This window comes from Corylus avellana, chromosome 3 (genome assembly GCF_965113065.1).
Source record: "Corylus avellana chromosome 3, dhCorAvel1.hap1.2, whole genome shotgun sequence".
Classification (NCBI taxonomy): domain Eukaryota; kingdom Viridiplantae; phylum Streptophyta; class Magnoliopsida; order Fagales; family Betulaceae; genus Corylus; species Corylus avellana.
Genome location: NC_142492.1, coordinates 27,489,100 through 27,506,177, shown reverse-complemented (window position 1 = coordinate 27,506,177; position 17,078 = coordinate 27,489,100). Strand labels below are relative to the sequence as shown.

General features: G+C 35.4%; 2 protein-coding genes across 4 annotated transcripts; both read right to left on the bottom strand.

Moving 5' to 3' along the window:
• LOC132176077 (putrescine-binding periplasmic protein-like protein) lies at positions 1–7,552 on the bottom strand. 3 transcript variants are annotated; one of them, XM_059588196.1, is made up of 7 exons: positions 7,133–7,552; positions 6,928–7,040; positions 6,462–6,710; positions 5,142–5,276; positions 3,059–3,241; positions 1,068–1,247; positions 1–812 (listed from the first exon to the last, which is right to left on the bottom strand). In XM_059588196.1, exons 1-7 carry the CDS (start codon positions 7,488–7,490, stop codon positions 384–386), a joined length of 1,647 nt encoding a protein of 548 aa, XP_059444179.1. In that variant the 5' UTR covers positions 7,491–7,552; the 3' UTR covers positions 1–383. The 3 variants fall into 3 exon arrangements, with proteins under 3 accessions (XP_059444179.1, XP_059444180.1, XP_059444182.1); XM_059588197.1 differs by having other exon boundaries at positions 1,068–1,229; XM_059588199.1 differs by lacking the exon at positions 5,142–5,276.
• Positions 7,553–8,759: 1,207 nt separating this feature from the next.
• On the bottom strand, positions 8,760–15,379 carry LOC132175937 (SH3 domain-containing protein). The gene is made up of 10 exons (XM_059588034.2): positions 15,167–15,379; positions 14,175–14,288; positions 13,944–14,013; positions 13,716–13,864; positions 13,042–13,143; positions 12,763–12,963; positions 12,296–12,358; positions 12,004–12,156; positions 9,761–9,835; positions 8,760–9,089 (listed from the first exon to the last, which is right to left on the bottom strand). Exons 1-10 carry the CDS (start codon positions 15,224–15,226, stop codon positions 8,964–8,966), a joined length of 1,113 nt encoding a protein of 370 aa, XP_059444017.2. The 5' UTR covers positions 15,227–15,379; the 3' UTR covers positions 8,760–8,963.
• Between the last annotated feature and the right edge of the window lie 1,699 nt (positions 15,380–17,078).

The following is a 17,078-nucleotide window of genomic DNA, read 5'->3' as shown; positions in this document are numbered from 1 at the left end:
TTAATTTGAAATCACCTATCATAAAAATTTATTGCTGGGTTGTACACTGGAATAATGGCAACTATCCATGAGCCAGACACACAAGATTGTCATGCCAAAACTGGCTTAGGGGTAAATGCAAGTCTATGTCCTCCAAGACAGTTTCTAGAGTAGAATATAATGTACAACCTGCTTATTGTTTGTGAAAATTTCTACCAGAAGTAATATTGCACCTGCAGTATCAGCACTCTTTTTGTACATACCAGCTTGGATCAATGGAACATCATGGCAACCTCTGATCTTTAAATCTAAGAGCCCCTTGCATGTATACTCTTGAATCAGTTCTCATCAGAACCTTTGAAGTAGTTTCAAAAGAGAGGCATATGCGACGCTCTATTTCACGTTCAGGTTACTTTGGAATGCGGCTTTGTTTTCAGCCAAAAGCTTTGGATCATAAATGAGACGCAATGATGCATTCTATGGATCAAACCATGGCCAGGTTTCTGCATAGTGGAAACCAACCATTGATAATCTGACCATGTCGAATCTGACAATGGCTCCAGGAACTCGCTCCTAGCCAGAATTTCATGTGGGGGTGCACCAGCAATGAGGTTTGAGTCCAGCTTGGGCTTACCTTTGGTTAGCTCTGTACTCACCTCAACTTGTGTACCTTCAAGGGCAGAGGGAGAGGCACCTGGGATCACCTCCTGCTTAAAAGGCATTGCTCTCGCATCTTGCAAGCAAAACTCTATCCACTGATGAATCAGTGGAGACGGCCCCCTGACTCTGCCCCCAATTCGGTTTGTTTCAAATCTAGTGGCAGCAGGTATTGCCTACAAAAAAGGACATTTACATGAATTCTGAAAAGGAATACCGTAATTTACGATAAAATGCAAGCGGTTTAAAATTGGTAATGGTTTGACAACCAAAGCATTAGTGAATAATAATTCAACTTCTCATTACCCATTTCGTTCCTACAAATTCTCTGCTCGTACTTTAAAATATATCTCACAATTGTTCTTTTTGAGGGTCACCAATACTATGGAGAGAAGTTGAGTCAAAGAAATATGACATGATAGAAAGCGTACCCAAAGGTCTGCCCATAAGCTAGCTCCAGACTTGGGAACAATTACTGCAACATTAGATGAGCGTTTTGCAAAAGGAATAATATCAGTACTCCACCCAACAGCCACCCATACATCTCCCACCCCAAATGCTTTTAAATAGTTCACACTGTCAAATAGTCGTACCTGTAGAACCAGTGAAGACTGATGTTAAACTTAAAAAGAAAATCAGATATTGTAACATGAAACAATTATGCTTACCTTATATGGAATGGAAAATGAGTAATCAAAATTGACATGTTCATGCTCGCATGATCAGGAATGTTCAAACATTGGATGCCATTAGAAATCAATAACTGTCTAGTTATTCTCATTTTATGTTTTAACTTCTACTGCACAGCTCAAATCTAGCATAATGTTGCGATAACTTGTCACCTGGACTCCAAACTTGAAAAAATAGAATTAACTAAGTTGAATCCACATGAGAAACTTGAATCTTCCTATTTGTAGACCAAATATGACCTATAAGTTAATAGAACGGAATAGTGCCCACCATTTATGGGTCACATTCAATAGATTGATTGCACTGCTATACTCACAAAATCAAGTTAAAGTTTTATACACTTCAGCTACTAAATGGCAAAAATAGTACCCAATCCTTTTGCTTTAAGAATGGGTAATCTAGTCATCACAAAGCCAATGGCACTTAATTAAACTTTTCACTAGATACATGTGACTGTAATGAAGAACATAAGATTTTCCTTTCACTGTTGTTCGATATTTCAAAAAACTCTTCAGCGTTACTTTGCCACTCTCATGGCCAACCTCTTAGAGCCCCGTCCATGTTAAAATATAAGTTGCCTAGAAAGGGAATTTTTGTAGTACAGAATAAAAACAGGAGCTTGGTATGCCAATTAACTTATATGACATTGAAAGAAATATTGGAAGTAAAGTTTTACTTTGCCTTCTTGGTGTCAAACCCATAGAGCCACCTCCATGTTAGAATCTAAGTTACCTAGAATGGGAATCATTATTGTACAAGGAACAAAAAACAGGAAACTTTTTGGCTCGCTAATTTTAACACAGCACACCACGGGATTTGAACCCGCTAACTCTCACCCACACCCTATATTTAGGGGACCAAAGAACCTTTGGCTACAGCATATTGGCAGGAATGAAAAGAGGAACTTGGTATGCCATTTAACTCAAAAGTATAGAATAATGGGTATCAAAAAAAAAAAAAACTCTGGTATGAAAGTGTACTTTTCGTTTATTAACTCTCGTAGCCTTAACCTCTTAGAGCCACCCTCCATGTTTAAATAAAATTTAGGTTATCAAGAACGGGAATCATGGCAGTACAAGGAACATAATTTGGTACACTATGGGCTGCCTCCATGAAACAAAGTGGAAGCATTCCCATTATTGAATTACCCCCGGTTACCGTTCTCTCTCACACACACACAAATAGAGACATATATACATGCGTTGATAAGATAGTTCGGAGTTGTAATCTTAAAATTGCAGCTTGGTTTTACCAAACAAGTTCTTATCCATATAATCCCATGTAACTGCAAGTGAAAGGAAGACCCATTAGCTGCCAAAAAACCTCTCTCGACCCACTCTGCCTTCCCTAAAAAAAAGGCAATTTTTAAACTTGGATACCTGACATTGAGAATTTTTAAACTTTAGAGGTGTGATTGCAAAAGTAGTGAAACATCAGGTGGTAAGTGAAGTTATCCAAAAAAAATAGAAAAGTTTTTATCCATATCAAATCAAATATTTCTTATTTAATTTTCCCTTAAAAAATGGGTAAATAATACGAGAACGAGAAAATTACTGGATTGCTGAAATTAGCATTTTGGAAGAATCCATGTTTTGGATCAAGTGATCCAAGGTGGTTCGCTAAGGTGGTAGAGAATTATGGTAATTCTGGTTAATATATCTTGTAGTGCAAAAACATACAAGTCAAGTGAGAATCAGATGCAATAATTCAGATATCATCTCTATCTCAATACCTGCTTTCCAAGTAATTCAAGATTTTTTTGGACAGCAGTTCTCCCGCCGTCAACTTGCAAGTCGAGGTTGTTTGTGTTGTAAGATGCCCCCATATACTTCAAAACTGCACCAACAACCTCTCTAGGAGAATCAACCATTGAAATCTTCCCTTCAAGTTCAGGCCGCCATAAATCTGACCAGTCCTGCAACAGTAGTTTACCTACACTCAGGTGCTACATAAATTTGCATAAATTCTATAACCAATTGGGTCAACATATGGTGTGATGAACATGGGATGTCAACACTTAACTAATATGTATCTCAAATAAGAGGAAGAAAGACGGGCGGGCACACGGGAAGTACACAAAATCCCTAACCGCTTCTTTGTAGTTTTCAATCCCAAGTTTAAGAATGTCACTAAAATTTGAAAGACAACAAGAAACAAAATTCAGAATGAACCAGAAACAAGAAAATGACAACTTTACAACACCATCCTAAATCGATGAAGCCCCCAAACTCTAAAGCTCTGGTGTTCCTCTCATTCCAAAAGCTCCACAGAAAAACACAAGATACAGCTCTCTATGCAATGTTAAGCTCCAACTCATATAACATTAAAATCTTAATCTTTCCCAATATTTGCCACCAATTTATCCCAGTAGATAAGGCAGTTCAAGGGTCAGTTTGGATTGAATTTGAGGTAAATCCATAACCAAACCGACCTAATTGGCTACAGTAAAAAAAAAAATTGAGAAAAAAGAAAAACAAACCAAACATGGGAAAGAACTGAAATATGTCACAGGTTTGGCTTTTCCCCTGATTAATTCTCACTTTCCCCATCTCCAAGGGATAACTCAATCAGCTGTGAACCACGCCTCATGAAGCGGAGGTCACTAGTTTGAATCCTCCCTCCCCCTTCTCTTGTGTGGACATGTCAAAAAAATAAAAAAATAAAAATTCCCACTTTCCCCCAATATTTTTTTATTAACCACTTATCAAAAAAAATTAAAAAATTAAAAATTTATTAACCAAACAGAGAATAAAACTCTAAAAATTGAAGAAAAAAAATACATAAATTGTAAAGACTAGTAAGCAATAAGATAGATATCTAGTGAAAATATGAGTACTGAGGGACAAAATTAAATCTGACCACGACAATGCAATGATGGCGTGGGTTGTGGAGAGAAGAGGTACAAAGAGGTGTGGTGTCATGCTGTTGTGTCGGCATGGATAGCATGGCAATGGTGGTGCAAGGGTAAAATACTAACCCCCCTGCGGGGGTGTTGACTAGGAAACTTAATTCCTGATCAGATTTTATTCTTGATTTTACTGTCTTTCTTCACAGATTTTATTTTCATCATTGCTGTAATCTGCATTAACTATGTTACCACAATAAGTTGTATCAGGTTTTCTATTTCAAAACGTCGATGCCATATGACTGCATATTGAAGAATACAAGCTCTTCTTCTGCCCTTATTTTTTCCCTTCTTTCTATTGTCTTCAACTTGGTATCAGAGCTTTGGAATTCAAGGAAATAGGAGGTTGTCAGTGGTAATATTTTGGTAGTAGTTTTATCTCTCAATAAAAGTAAAGAGCATGGAATTATTTACAACTGCAAGACTAAGTTTCCTTTAACACCGGACTCTTAATGTGTAATGGGCATTTGGCATTCATATCTTCTCCGAATACGATCTCATATTAAGTATTGATCTATTCTTCTTGATATTGCCCTGCAGGAAGGGGAAAATACCAGAACGTGGATGCTAAATTTCAAGTGCAGCAACAAAGAAGTATTAACAATTTACTGATAGTGTGCCCCAAATGAAGGAGCAGTATGTACTGGTGATATCAGGTACACTATTTTGGACTATATTATTGTTCAATTAAAGGACACTCAAAAGAAAAAGGACAAGAAGAAAACAAAAAGAAAATATAAAAGTGCAGAGAAGACATTACATGACAATAGAGCCTTCCAGCGTGTATGAATGAATACTATTTCAAATTTGCAGCAATGGCAACAAAATTTACTAAATTAAAAAATATCCATACTCATATAAAGTTATCTTGGCTTTGATTTACGCATAACAAAACAACTTGACAGCATACCTCAATAGGAGCCAATTTATGCTTCTGAAATTTACTTTTCTTGTATGCTATCACCATACAGCCCCATCGATATGGAGCAGCCCATATTGTACCTTCATTATCTATTTCCCCCAAAGAGTTCCTGCGTAGATATACCTGAGACTCTTTTGGTGAAGGTACAAGGGCATAAAGAACATAAATGTATTAACCATCAGATATGATACTCCTAGCACAAGTCAAACTCAAAATATCTCTCAAAAAGATAATATCAGTGAGAGGAATAACTAGCATATCAGCTTTGAAATACACATTCATACCATATCAAATTTACCGATCATTTTACACTTGGTAAAAGTGTTGCATAGTATTCCTATAACAATATCTTGCATAACCATATATACATAGCATGCATAAAAAAAGATAATAGCATATTAGTATGTGGGACACATATTAGAAGCACGACCACACACTCACTGGATAATGTTTTCAGTCTGGCTTGTTGGAGACAAAACCTTAATCCGTTTACTACTAGTATTCTTCCAACATCCTCTATGGAAGTTGGAAAGATCCAAGCAATTACAACTTAATTTTATCCACGGAAGAAATCAAAGAATTAAAATATTAACAAAAACAAATTCCAATCCCTACTTGTGAAAATAATTAATGTTCTACCTTGCTGGTAACTCAAATTAGATATTTATAGGAAAGAGTTTCATATCTTTCATCAAATCAATTCCATTAACACATATTCATGCCAAATGGTTGGATTAGCCAAATGAAGCTGATGGAGACCATCAAATCCAAAAGCTTAAGCTTTTGTGACCGATGGTTTCTAGCATGGAATCAGAGCTTGGCGCGTCTAAAATGTCTCTTGTTTGAATCCTAAACCCAAAATTGATCCCGGACAAAAGCCCTAAAGGAACCATTGATATTTGGGTCAAATTATTAAGATTAATGTTAAAATATTAATTAAATGATTAAATTCAACCTTCCCTATCACCTTCAAATTTTGGGTACACATATTTATTATCCCACTGCAATTTTTACACCTTTCGAAAAACATTTTTAAGCTAACATCATCCATGTTCACATATTTCAAATAAACTTTTTCTGATAAGTAAATGGAACATTTTCAGTAAAAGGGTGTAAAACACTAAAAAAGTGGGAGTATAAGATCAATAGCATTGTGAAATTAAAAACTTGTTTGATGTCCCGTAAATTCCAATAAATGTAAAACCCTAACAAAAAAGGTGCACCTAAAATCACTAATGGTGTAAAACAAGTTTGAGATGGAGCACACGTCCAACGACACAAGCAAGGGAGGTTACATGTATTTCTTACCTTCCATTTGTCACTTAAGGCTTTGAACCATTCCTGGTCGTCCGCCCCTTGAATGGGCTCAATTATAGACTTGCTGATGGCCAAATTCAGCCAGGAGTCACCAACACTCACAATATCCGCCGCCATAGTAGATGATGGCGAAACACGACCTTTTCGAGAGGGCATAGATAGATCAGAAAAGATGCCCTCAAGACTTGCATTGTACTTCAAGCTAAACTTTAATCTCTTTCCTTGTGATTGTATGAAGTCCTACACACATATCACAACATATATATACCAACATTAGTACTCTATGGAGAACAGGTATCAATGACAGCAATTGGTTCTACACCCAGAGAGGAAAAATGGTCTATGCATAATTTACTCTCCACAAATAGAAACAATAAGATTAACCCAGAAATTAAAAAAAAAATATATATATATATATATATATATATATATATATATATATATATATCAGCAAGACCTTAATCCAGGAAGGAGGAACAGAGCCACGAAGAGCAACGATTTTGAGAGGAACAGTGAGAGCATAAGTTTTAGACTTCCAAGCGTCGAATGCCGCTCTTAACTCGGATTGATCTGAAGCAGGTACGTAGTATCTATATGAGTAATGATACAAAAGAAAGAAAGCACTCAAACAAAGAGCAGTTTATGCAATGGGTAGCTGTCACCTTGAGCTTCCTCTTGCAGTGGAGCTGCGGCGAGAGCGGGCGGGAGTCGAAGGGGCCGAACGGCACCAAAGCCGAAGCAGCCAAGAAAGAGCAGAACGGAGGAGGCGGCAAGGCGAAGCAACAGTTTGGGATTGGGAGACTCTGCCTCTTGTGCTCGGAAAAATGATTCAGCGGATGCAGTGGTCAGATTGTGGGTACTGCGTCTGAGAGTGAGAGTGGTGGAAATGCATTTGTGGGGTTTGTATGGATGAGGGTTTAGGAAGAAGTAATGGTAGCGGTGAAACCGAGAGGGTAGTGGGTTGAGGGAGAGCGAGGCGTGCGAGTGTGAGGGTAAGGGCAGCGAGGCCGCCATTAACATATCCAAGAGAGAAATGGAAGAATAGTGTTTGATTGAACTTTCGTTGGTGGTGGTGATGGTGAGTTTTCTCTTTTCTTTTCTTTTTTCCTTTGTTTTCTTTCCTTTTTTTTTTTTTTTTTTTTTTTGGAATTAACAAATTAACATTTTTATATTTGAAAAAAAATTTCTCCAATCCACTTTAATAATTTGATGAAATTTTCTTCGATACATTTTAATAAATGTCAGGTATTCTCTAACATTGTAAGATGCAAATTTTTCATCCCTAAGGGGTAACTCAATTAACTGGAGGTTACGCTTCATAAATCGAAAATCACTAATTCGAATCTCACCTCCCCTCTTGTGTGGACATATATAAAAAAAAAATGCAAATTTTTCTTTAACATTCAAAACAGTCAATTATTACCCTTTTACTTTAACGAGAAAGTCTATGAACTGAAACATTGATTTTAAAAAAATTCAAACACGTTAGCTTTTAAACTGATTTGGAAGAAATTTTTGTTTAAAAGTATTTACATTCGGCATTTTAACTATTTACTTTTACTTATTCATTTAAGATAATTTTTTTATCTTCTTTTTTTATTCCCTAGAAAGAGAGAGAACAAGATTGTTATTATTTTTATTTTTTATAAGCACTGAAGCAATATCTCAGCAAATTTGTTAAGTATTGTAGCAGCTCAGCAAATCTTTAGCTATTTTGTTGAGCTCAATCTGAATGCTTATACACGCGACATCCTAATTCAACGGGCATTGGATGCAGATAGGTCTGGTTGATTTTAGTTAGTCCCTCAAGATCAGTTTATTTTTGTAAAATTTTGGGGAAAATATTTGTAGTTGTATTTGTTAGACTTCATTTTTGTTTTAGTGGCTTCTAAGAATGGTAATGAACTTTGATTTCTATTTTGACAAGTCCATCCATCTCTCAGGTGCTTTATGCCAAGACTACAGCTCCAAAAGTAAAATTTGGTGTTGAAATTGGCTTGTATTAACAGTAATTCATATATAATTCTTACAATTTTCTACTTTTGTGAATATGAGAGCCGAAATATGCTTTTAAATCAGGACACAAAGAGGCCCTTAACAAACAAACAAAAGATCATTGTCCACAAAACATCTCAAAGTTGCTTCATTTGCTTGAATAATTCCTTGTTACATTTTGTGCAAAGTGTGGTATGCAACCTTTCAAATTCAACGATAGAAGAAATACACACAAAAAAAAAATGGAAAAAGAAGAAAAAAAAGCAGATAAATATAGAGACAATGGAAACCAGATTCACCACATATTGATAACTACTTAATTTTCTTAAATCATTAAAGTAATTACAAATTCTAGATCCTTTAGTATGCTTGAAGCTTGCAAGATGTTGTGGTTTCAAGCATCCCTTTAGTATGCTTGAAGCTTTTACATGCAAATGGAAGTATAATATAGAAGAAAGGGATGTACAGCTTTTTAATGGAGGAGGGTAACCTTTGTGATTACCTTTTTGAACTTGCTTCCATCAACTTGCTTGCTGCTACTTTCTCCTGCCTTTCTACATAAGCAGAGGGAAACCATCCAGCCTCTCCTTTGCATTCTCCTTCAGACCATCCATTCGGGGCCACCTGGTGATGATATTACAAGAATAAAAGACACTGAATGCAAATCCCAAGATAAAACCAATCCACTCTGAAATGAACTAAAATGTTCACACTTGATTTCTAGAGCCAAATTTGGTACCAGATACTGATTTACTCTTTCTTTCTTTTTCTTTTCTTTTTTTCTTCAAACGCAATGGGAATATATGGATAAGACATATACATTGCCACTGAGTACACTAGGTCAATGCTGAACTTTGCTTCCTCTCCATAAATAAGCTTGGGGTGACATTCAATATAGAACAGATAATGTATTCATGAAGGTGATGTTGGGCATAACAGCTGAACAAATTAAATGTAGACAGCAATCCGCGAGTCGCTACGTGGAGGCATTGCTACTACGAAAACGTCATCGGAACCGTTCTAATTTATGCTTTTAGATGTGAAGGATTATCTTACATGTCTCGATCATTTAATGTAACTAGCTGGATTTTCAAGTAAAACTTGAAGCATACACTTTCTGACTTGTTATACTGCTAAACGGGACTGGACCTTAGGACCCCGATAAAAACCATGTATATCAAACATTCTTAGCCATCTATTCTAAATAGAAAGCATAAATAATTATTTTCAGAAAGAGAAAGAAAAAGGGTTAGCTATCAAGAGAACAGACCATATTTGAATTTTTAGTGAAGTACCTGCCGAACCACAACGTAATCATCAATGGATAGGCTCAACTCCCCTTGATTTTGAGCATCAAATGAATGTACAGCCTGCAAGATGAAGGATGGGTTTTGTTTTTGGGTGAGGGGAGAACAAAGCCTGATATGTTAGAAGCAACAAAGGAAAAGTCAACTAAGAACAGGAAGTCTCAAACAATTGCAGAAATTTCTAATTAATGTCAATTTAGATATTGAGAACTGCTAAATAAGTAATGCCTAGGATTGTGATTGGGACTAGGATTGTGGTGCCAACTTCAATTCTAATACATTCACATGTACGCTTGAGTAACAATTACATGCATGCTCGTGAAGCAAGGAGTCACCAGTTCGAATCTCATATTCCCCTACTCTTGGGGCTAAGTCCTTATAAACAATAAAATAAAATAAAATAAAAACAATTACATGCATGTTTCACCTAGCAATCTCGTTTTTGCAACCGGAGACTAGGATTATGCCAATTTCAATCCTAGCATATTTACAAGTAACCTACAGTTTCACAGAACATGTAAAATCAGGTTAAGAGCAAAAAGAAGCAAAAAGTTCTGCTTCAAACCAAAAAAAGAACCACACCCTAATGCTGTAAGTGATTGGAGATTCTACAAAGAGTGGATGCTTTATGATGCAAAGATATATAAACCCAAAAAGTGAAAATCAGTATCTATTCTCTTTTTGTTTTTACTTTTTACTATTTGAAAATACCAAATGACCAAGAATTTTGAGTTTTCTTTGTTCTTCATTGTATTGCTAGGTGAAAACAAGAGGCACAAGACTAAAGGTGCAGTAATTACTATTTTCAAGAAAATACAATATACAGTCTGGCTCACACTCTTTGAGGTATATTGTGATGCGGTGCTCTCAAGACACATGGCATTACTAGATTGATTTTGATACCATTTGTTACAATTAGAGGACACATTAACCATATCTGCGGGATATCCCAAAAGGACTAGGCACAATTGTGGTAACCCATAATCACTCATATAGCCTAATTCGAGAAGAAGAATACCCCAAAGAGAGGCATAAAGGCCGATTTCAAGAAGTACCATAGCCTAGTGCTTCAAGTGATTAGAGGGTATACAAAGAGTGGACACTTCACGAGACAAAGTTATATAAACCCAAAAGGAGCAAGTTAGTATGTATTCTCTTCTTCCTTTAGCTTTTTAGCATTTGAAAATAGCAAATGATCAAAGATCTTGAGTTTCTTTGTTCTTGATTGGTCTGACTGGGTGGCAACAAGAGACACAAGATTAAAGGTGCAGTGATCACTATTTTCAAGAAAATATGAGACACAATCTGGTTTCTACTTTTTGAGGTACATTGTGATGTAGTGCCCTAAAGATACATGGCATTACCAAGTTGACTCTTATACCATTTGTTACAACTATAAAACATATTAGTCCCACGTGATACGCCAAAAGAACTAACCACAATTGTAATTCCCCATAACTGCATATATAGCCCAGTTTAATTTAATACATAACCAATGAGGGACTCGGCACATGTCCATACAACGTCTTTACAATGCAATTTAGGAATCTACAATACATTTTTCATAATCCAAGAATATATTAGTCATATCTGTGTAATAGCCCAAAATGATTAACCACGATTAAGGTTCTCCGCAATCACTTAAATAGTCCAAGTCAACCTACTACACAGCCAATGTAGGACTCAACAGATGCTCATGCTAAGCCTTTATGATTTAATTCAGGGAACTCTAGCCAAAACTGAAACCCGACTCAATCGATCAGTCAACCAGCACCACATTGATCGTAGCCTCTGCAGTGTGGTTTGGTTTTCCACTAGTAATTGTGCAGTCTGGTGACCAGTTTTCAATGACCAATATTGTTGGTCTGTAGTTGGAATCTAGCAAAACCTAATCCCTTAGGTCGGTGCTCACCCAATTCCTTTCTTTCTTGTCATGTATCAACAGTTAGTATTCTTTAAAGTAATTGACTTGATTTTATTGTCACAAAAATCAATGGTAATGTAACAAACCAATTCTATAAGAATCAAACTCCGTACTTTGCAAAGTGTTTAATGATGTGCTTGCTATGCAAGTATGTGAATAAATTTCAAGGTGACAGCGTACAACAATTCTGATAATGAGGAAAAACTTTTCTCTGCAACAAAACTCTCCATCGCCAGTTCTTTCTTCCTTTTTCAGTGTGGGGCGCTTGGGAGGAGGGATGAAATACTGAGAGTTCAGAGGGTCTCACCTTTGCAATAAAGTACTGTTCATTTTGAATAGTATGCTCATGATCACCAGATCTATTTGAATCAATATTTTCATGCACTTGCTGATCATACACATCTCTCCACATTCTCTCTGATGGCAATGAAGACTCTTTCAATTGCTTCTCCAGTATCATCTAACTCCAATAATAACCATGCAATAAATAAGAAACTAGTAAAGGCAATCCTTTGACAAACAAGAAAAAATAAGATGGTCATGGGAACAGAACAAATTACAGGCGAATGAGTCCAAAGCCAGGGTACATAGTCACAAACCTCGGCATGTAGCTTCTCTAAAATAGCAAGAACCTTTTGATGATAGGTTCTCTCAGCATTCACCTGCGCAGATGATCCCTTTTGAGGTTCAAAAACAACTCAAGTACCACCAAAAGATGATGAGCAAAAAATTAGAACAACTAAACTGAATTTCAACAAGAAACAAAATTTAACACAAAAGCCATTAGTAAAATGGGCACCATAACTGCTATCACAAGTTTTTCATATCTACAAAGATCTTTATACATAGCTGGAGAGAGTTGAGTGAGGATGCGTTACAAATTCTTTATACGAAATAAATGTAATTTTATGAATAGGTAATCAAGTGCATTTTATAAAAAAGCGTGAGATGCTCCTAAGTACACCGAAAGTATACACAAATAAATGTAAATTGAACAGCAAATACAAAATGAATGAAAAGTGAACAACTAGCCTTTTTTCATGCACAGTGATACCAAGTAGAATACCATAGTAAGAAGCTTCTGGGAAGTTATTTGTTGCTGTTGACCCTCAACTGACAACATGGCAGCAGTTGCTTCTCTCCCAAGTGCCATCATTGTAGATTGTAGCTCAGTCAATCTTGCTTCTGCATTTTGAAGCCTCATCGAAGTCTCCATAGAAATAGAGGATTCCCTTGACTTCAATCGGCGCCTCAATACATCAGCTGCCTGATGAGAAGATAGTAAAAAAGATATGCTATAAATCCTATAGCACGACTTACACACTGATTAGACATAAATGATCACCTGGGCCTCTGCCTCTTGGCGCAATTTGTCATAACGGTGTGTCAAGTGGCGAGCATCTTCCAGAGGAGCTCCTGTTATTTGAGCCCGTAGTGGTTCAGATACCTACAGATTCAATACCTGTTACACAATTAGAAACATAAAAATAAAAATATAGAAGTAAAATTGGACAAAAATATAATTTATTAGAATATGACAGAGTATAACCTAAGATATTCTTTGGTTCTAGGAAATATATGTCTTATATTAAGAGTACACTATTTGAGATATTCGAAATCTGGTGAATTACACGACTCAAAAAAATGGGGAGAGAATACCTTAGAACCAGACTATATCAAACCTCAGATGTTAAGGATCCTGCTTCATATGGTTTTTCCAAGTTTTCTAATGACTTAAATGTACCACCACACATCTCACCATCATTTTTTTGGAAGTTTTTTCTTTAACATTTAGGAGGTGTCTATGTTGCTTTTGAAACTTAAAGAACAGTTCCAAATTGCTAACCAAATGATAACATATATCTAGGTGATGTATGTATTCTATTATTCCTTCACTTTGGCATGTCCCATCAAAGAAATTACCAGAAAAATTTAAATTCATTAGATGGGTTATCAAGGACTATACCTTGTGAAATTAAAAAATATTCATAAAAAGAAATTCAATAACTGAAGAATTACCTGATCACCAAGGATCCCAAGCAAAGTCTCCTTGTGCTCCTCCATCGAATAATGCGACGTACCAAAGTGAACAGAAGCTTTTGCAAGAGGAGAACTCGTGCTTTGATTCTCATCTCCATATTTACAACAATCTTGAGCCAACTTCCTTACTAGATAATTTATTGCAACTTTTCATGAATCCACCTTGTAAAGGAACAAAACACAGCAAAGAAGCAAAACTACACTCACCTATCTCCATTTGCTTTGAGCTTAGAGAAACAAAGGCGTCAATTCCACGAACAATACTCCGCTGAAAATGCTGTGCACCATAATATATTTTAAGACATTGATTATACTAATCAGCATTGATGCATTAGCTAATCTTGCATCACAGGATTCATCCATTAGACCCTATAAAATAAAGGCAGGCTGCCCTGACCACCGACGCTATATTACTTGGCAAAGTCTTGATGACCGTACCTTAGCTGCTCTCGTAGAATTGTATAGATTTTGAAGTTGGTGGTGACACTGAAGTTCAGATTCATCAACCATGACTGTTTCATGACCAAAATGTCCCAGTTGTCTTAACACTGCCTGCAAAATAATGACCCATTACGGATACGATAATTTTTAAAAAGAAGTATGCAACACGTCTAGGATATGCCAAAAAAGACATATGTATATGTATATGTGTGTGAGTGTATATCATACATATAGTCAGTTTTTCATTGAAATGTTGTATATATCAAAGTTTTTACAGTATAATAGTTTAATAATGCAACCATTCTAAGTTCCTACATGTGTCAAAACATGTGTAAATTCCATCCTACATTTTCATGTTCAATTACTCTTTTATCAAGTTCTATACTTTCCCTTCTAAAAGCATCTATGCAACAGAAGATCTAATTTGAAACAAATGAAACCATACACATTAAATACGATACGAAACAAACGAAGCCAATTACATATTATATATGATCAACATCAACTTGCTTCTTCCACTGAATCTTGATTACACAATGTGAAAGCATGGTCAGCAAGAGTGACCAATCAAGTGTCAGCTTAGTTCAAAATACTTAACAAGTTTCTCATCAGAAAAGGTTAAACCCTCTACAATGTTTGAAAAAATTAAAAAGAAAAATTAACAACAAGAGCAGAAAGACAGCTTTTTGGGGTCATGGAACTTTTAAATTAATTTTATTTCTTGTTTTTCTGGGTAAGGGGCACGTGGGGTTTGACTTTTGAGGGCATAAATTATGAACAACTAGTACTTTACAAAGAAAAATGCTCAAAAATTAAACTCTGCTTTTGATACCCTGCATCAAACTAAACAAAATGATTGTGATTGATATTTATCTTTTTGGGTGACAAGAAACGGATCCATCAAAAGACACAAAACATACCCACAACAGTTTTAATCATAACATGATCCATTGAATTGGAGAGAGCAAGAGAAAAAGGTGGACGATCACCTGTTGTTGCTTGGCAACTTGCTCCCTCAGCTTGCTTGCTTGCCTCCGTATGCTCTCCATTCTGATCGGAAAGCGCTTTTCCTTTTGGCTTAGCTTTACAGGGATGAGGGAACACACAGAGAAAGATGAAAATATGAAAGTATTTGGGAGTGAGAGTGAAAAAAAAAACTGTCGGGGATAGCTTAGCGAAACAGAGAAAAGTGTCGGGTAAAGACAACCTCGCTTTCTTGTCTTTTGACTTCAGAGTCTTCAACTGAAAACTCACATGAGCTTCAAAGCTCTCGGACCCAAATTATTGGGCTTCGTTAGAAGGCTAGAAGATATGAGAGATTACGCTTCTGGAATACTTTCTTTAAAATTTGCTGTTTAAATGGTGCTCCACAATTTTATATAAGGTTAAAATTTAGGAAAATTATATATAAACTCTTTAAGTGAACGCGCTTTTATTAAAAAAAATTGGGTATTTTTTTTCCAAAAATTTAGTCTTTGGGTCACTCGAAACTACTAGAAAACTCTCTACTGTCAATTTTTGTTAACTGCCGTTAGTCCACTTAAAACTCCCCATTTTATCTGATTAAAATATTAATTTTTTATTGATTTAATTTAAAAAATAAAAATAAAAATTGAAGGCACCCCTGGCCACCCCCCCAACCCCTATGGGGTAGCTCGAGCCTTCCCTTTCCACCCATGGGGTGGCCACAAACCACCCCATGGGTGGAGGGGTGGCCTGTGGGCCACCCCAAACCCCCAATGGGGTGGCCGTGGAACCACCTGGGGGTGGCTGCAAGCCACGCTAAGGGCGGGCAAACCACCCCATAGGGGTTGGGGGGGTGGCCATTTTTTTTTTTTTAAGATTTAATTTTTTAAATTAAATTAATATTTTATTCAGATAAAACATAGAGTTTTGAGTGGACTAACGGCAATTAACAAAAATTGACGGTAGAGAGTTTTCTAGTAGTTTCGAGTGACCCAAGGACAAAATTTTCGAAAAAAAATACTTAGGAGTTTTTAATAAAAGCGCATTGATCTAAGGAGTTTATATATAATTTCCCTAAAATTTATGTACCCCTCAAAATATCATTCAATTGATAATGTCTTTTTCAAATTTTTAATTGTAAGAATGCCCCGCTCAATCTATCAAAACATCGTCAATGTCTTCCCAAGACTAGCAATAAGACAAAAATACCCCAATAGATTTCTTAATAAGATAAAAATACTCATATAAGTTAAAAATAAATAAATAAATAAAAAATTGACGTTTTTAAAAAACGAAAAATTTTAATTTAAAAATAATATATATTTTTTATATTTTTTTAAAACGGAATGATTTTTTTTTTAATTTTGTTTAAAAAAATGAAAGTTTTTATTTTTTTAAAGAACTTTTTTTTTTTAAACGGAAATTTTTGTTTAAAAAAAAAATACAAAATTAAAAGAAATAACGAAAATTTTTGATTTTTATAAAAAAAAAAATCAAAAAAAAAAAAACAAAAACAAAAACAAAATTTTTTAATTTTTTTTCTAATAAAAAAGGATTTTTTTTTTTTTTGTTAGTTTTATGTTTTTTCTAGAAGTTTTAGTATTTTTGTTTTTATTTTTATTAAGGGTAATTTCGTCATTGGAAGAACATTGACAATTTTTGGAAGCTTGAGAGGGAATATTGTCACAATTAAAAGTTTGGAAGGAAACATTATCAATTGAGTGATAGTTTGAGGGATGTATGTGGACTTTCCCCTTATATAATCTATTAATTTAGAAAATATATCACAATCTCATATAATTTTGACATATCATTTGAGAAGTCAATTTTAAATTTAATTTTTTTTTTTAAAGAAGTGTATCATTTCTGAAAAAATATAAATACCAATGAAGTAAATACTGTGCCGGGACCAAATCCGGCATTACAGGGCGGAAC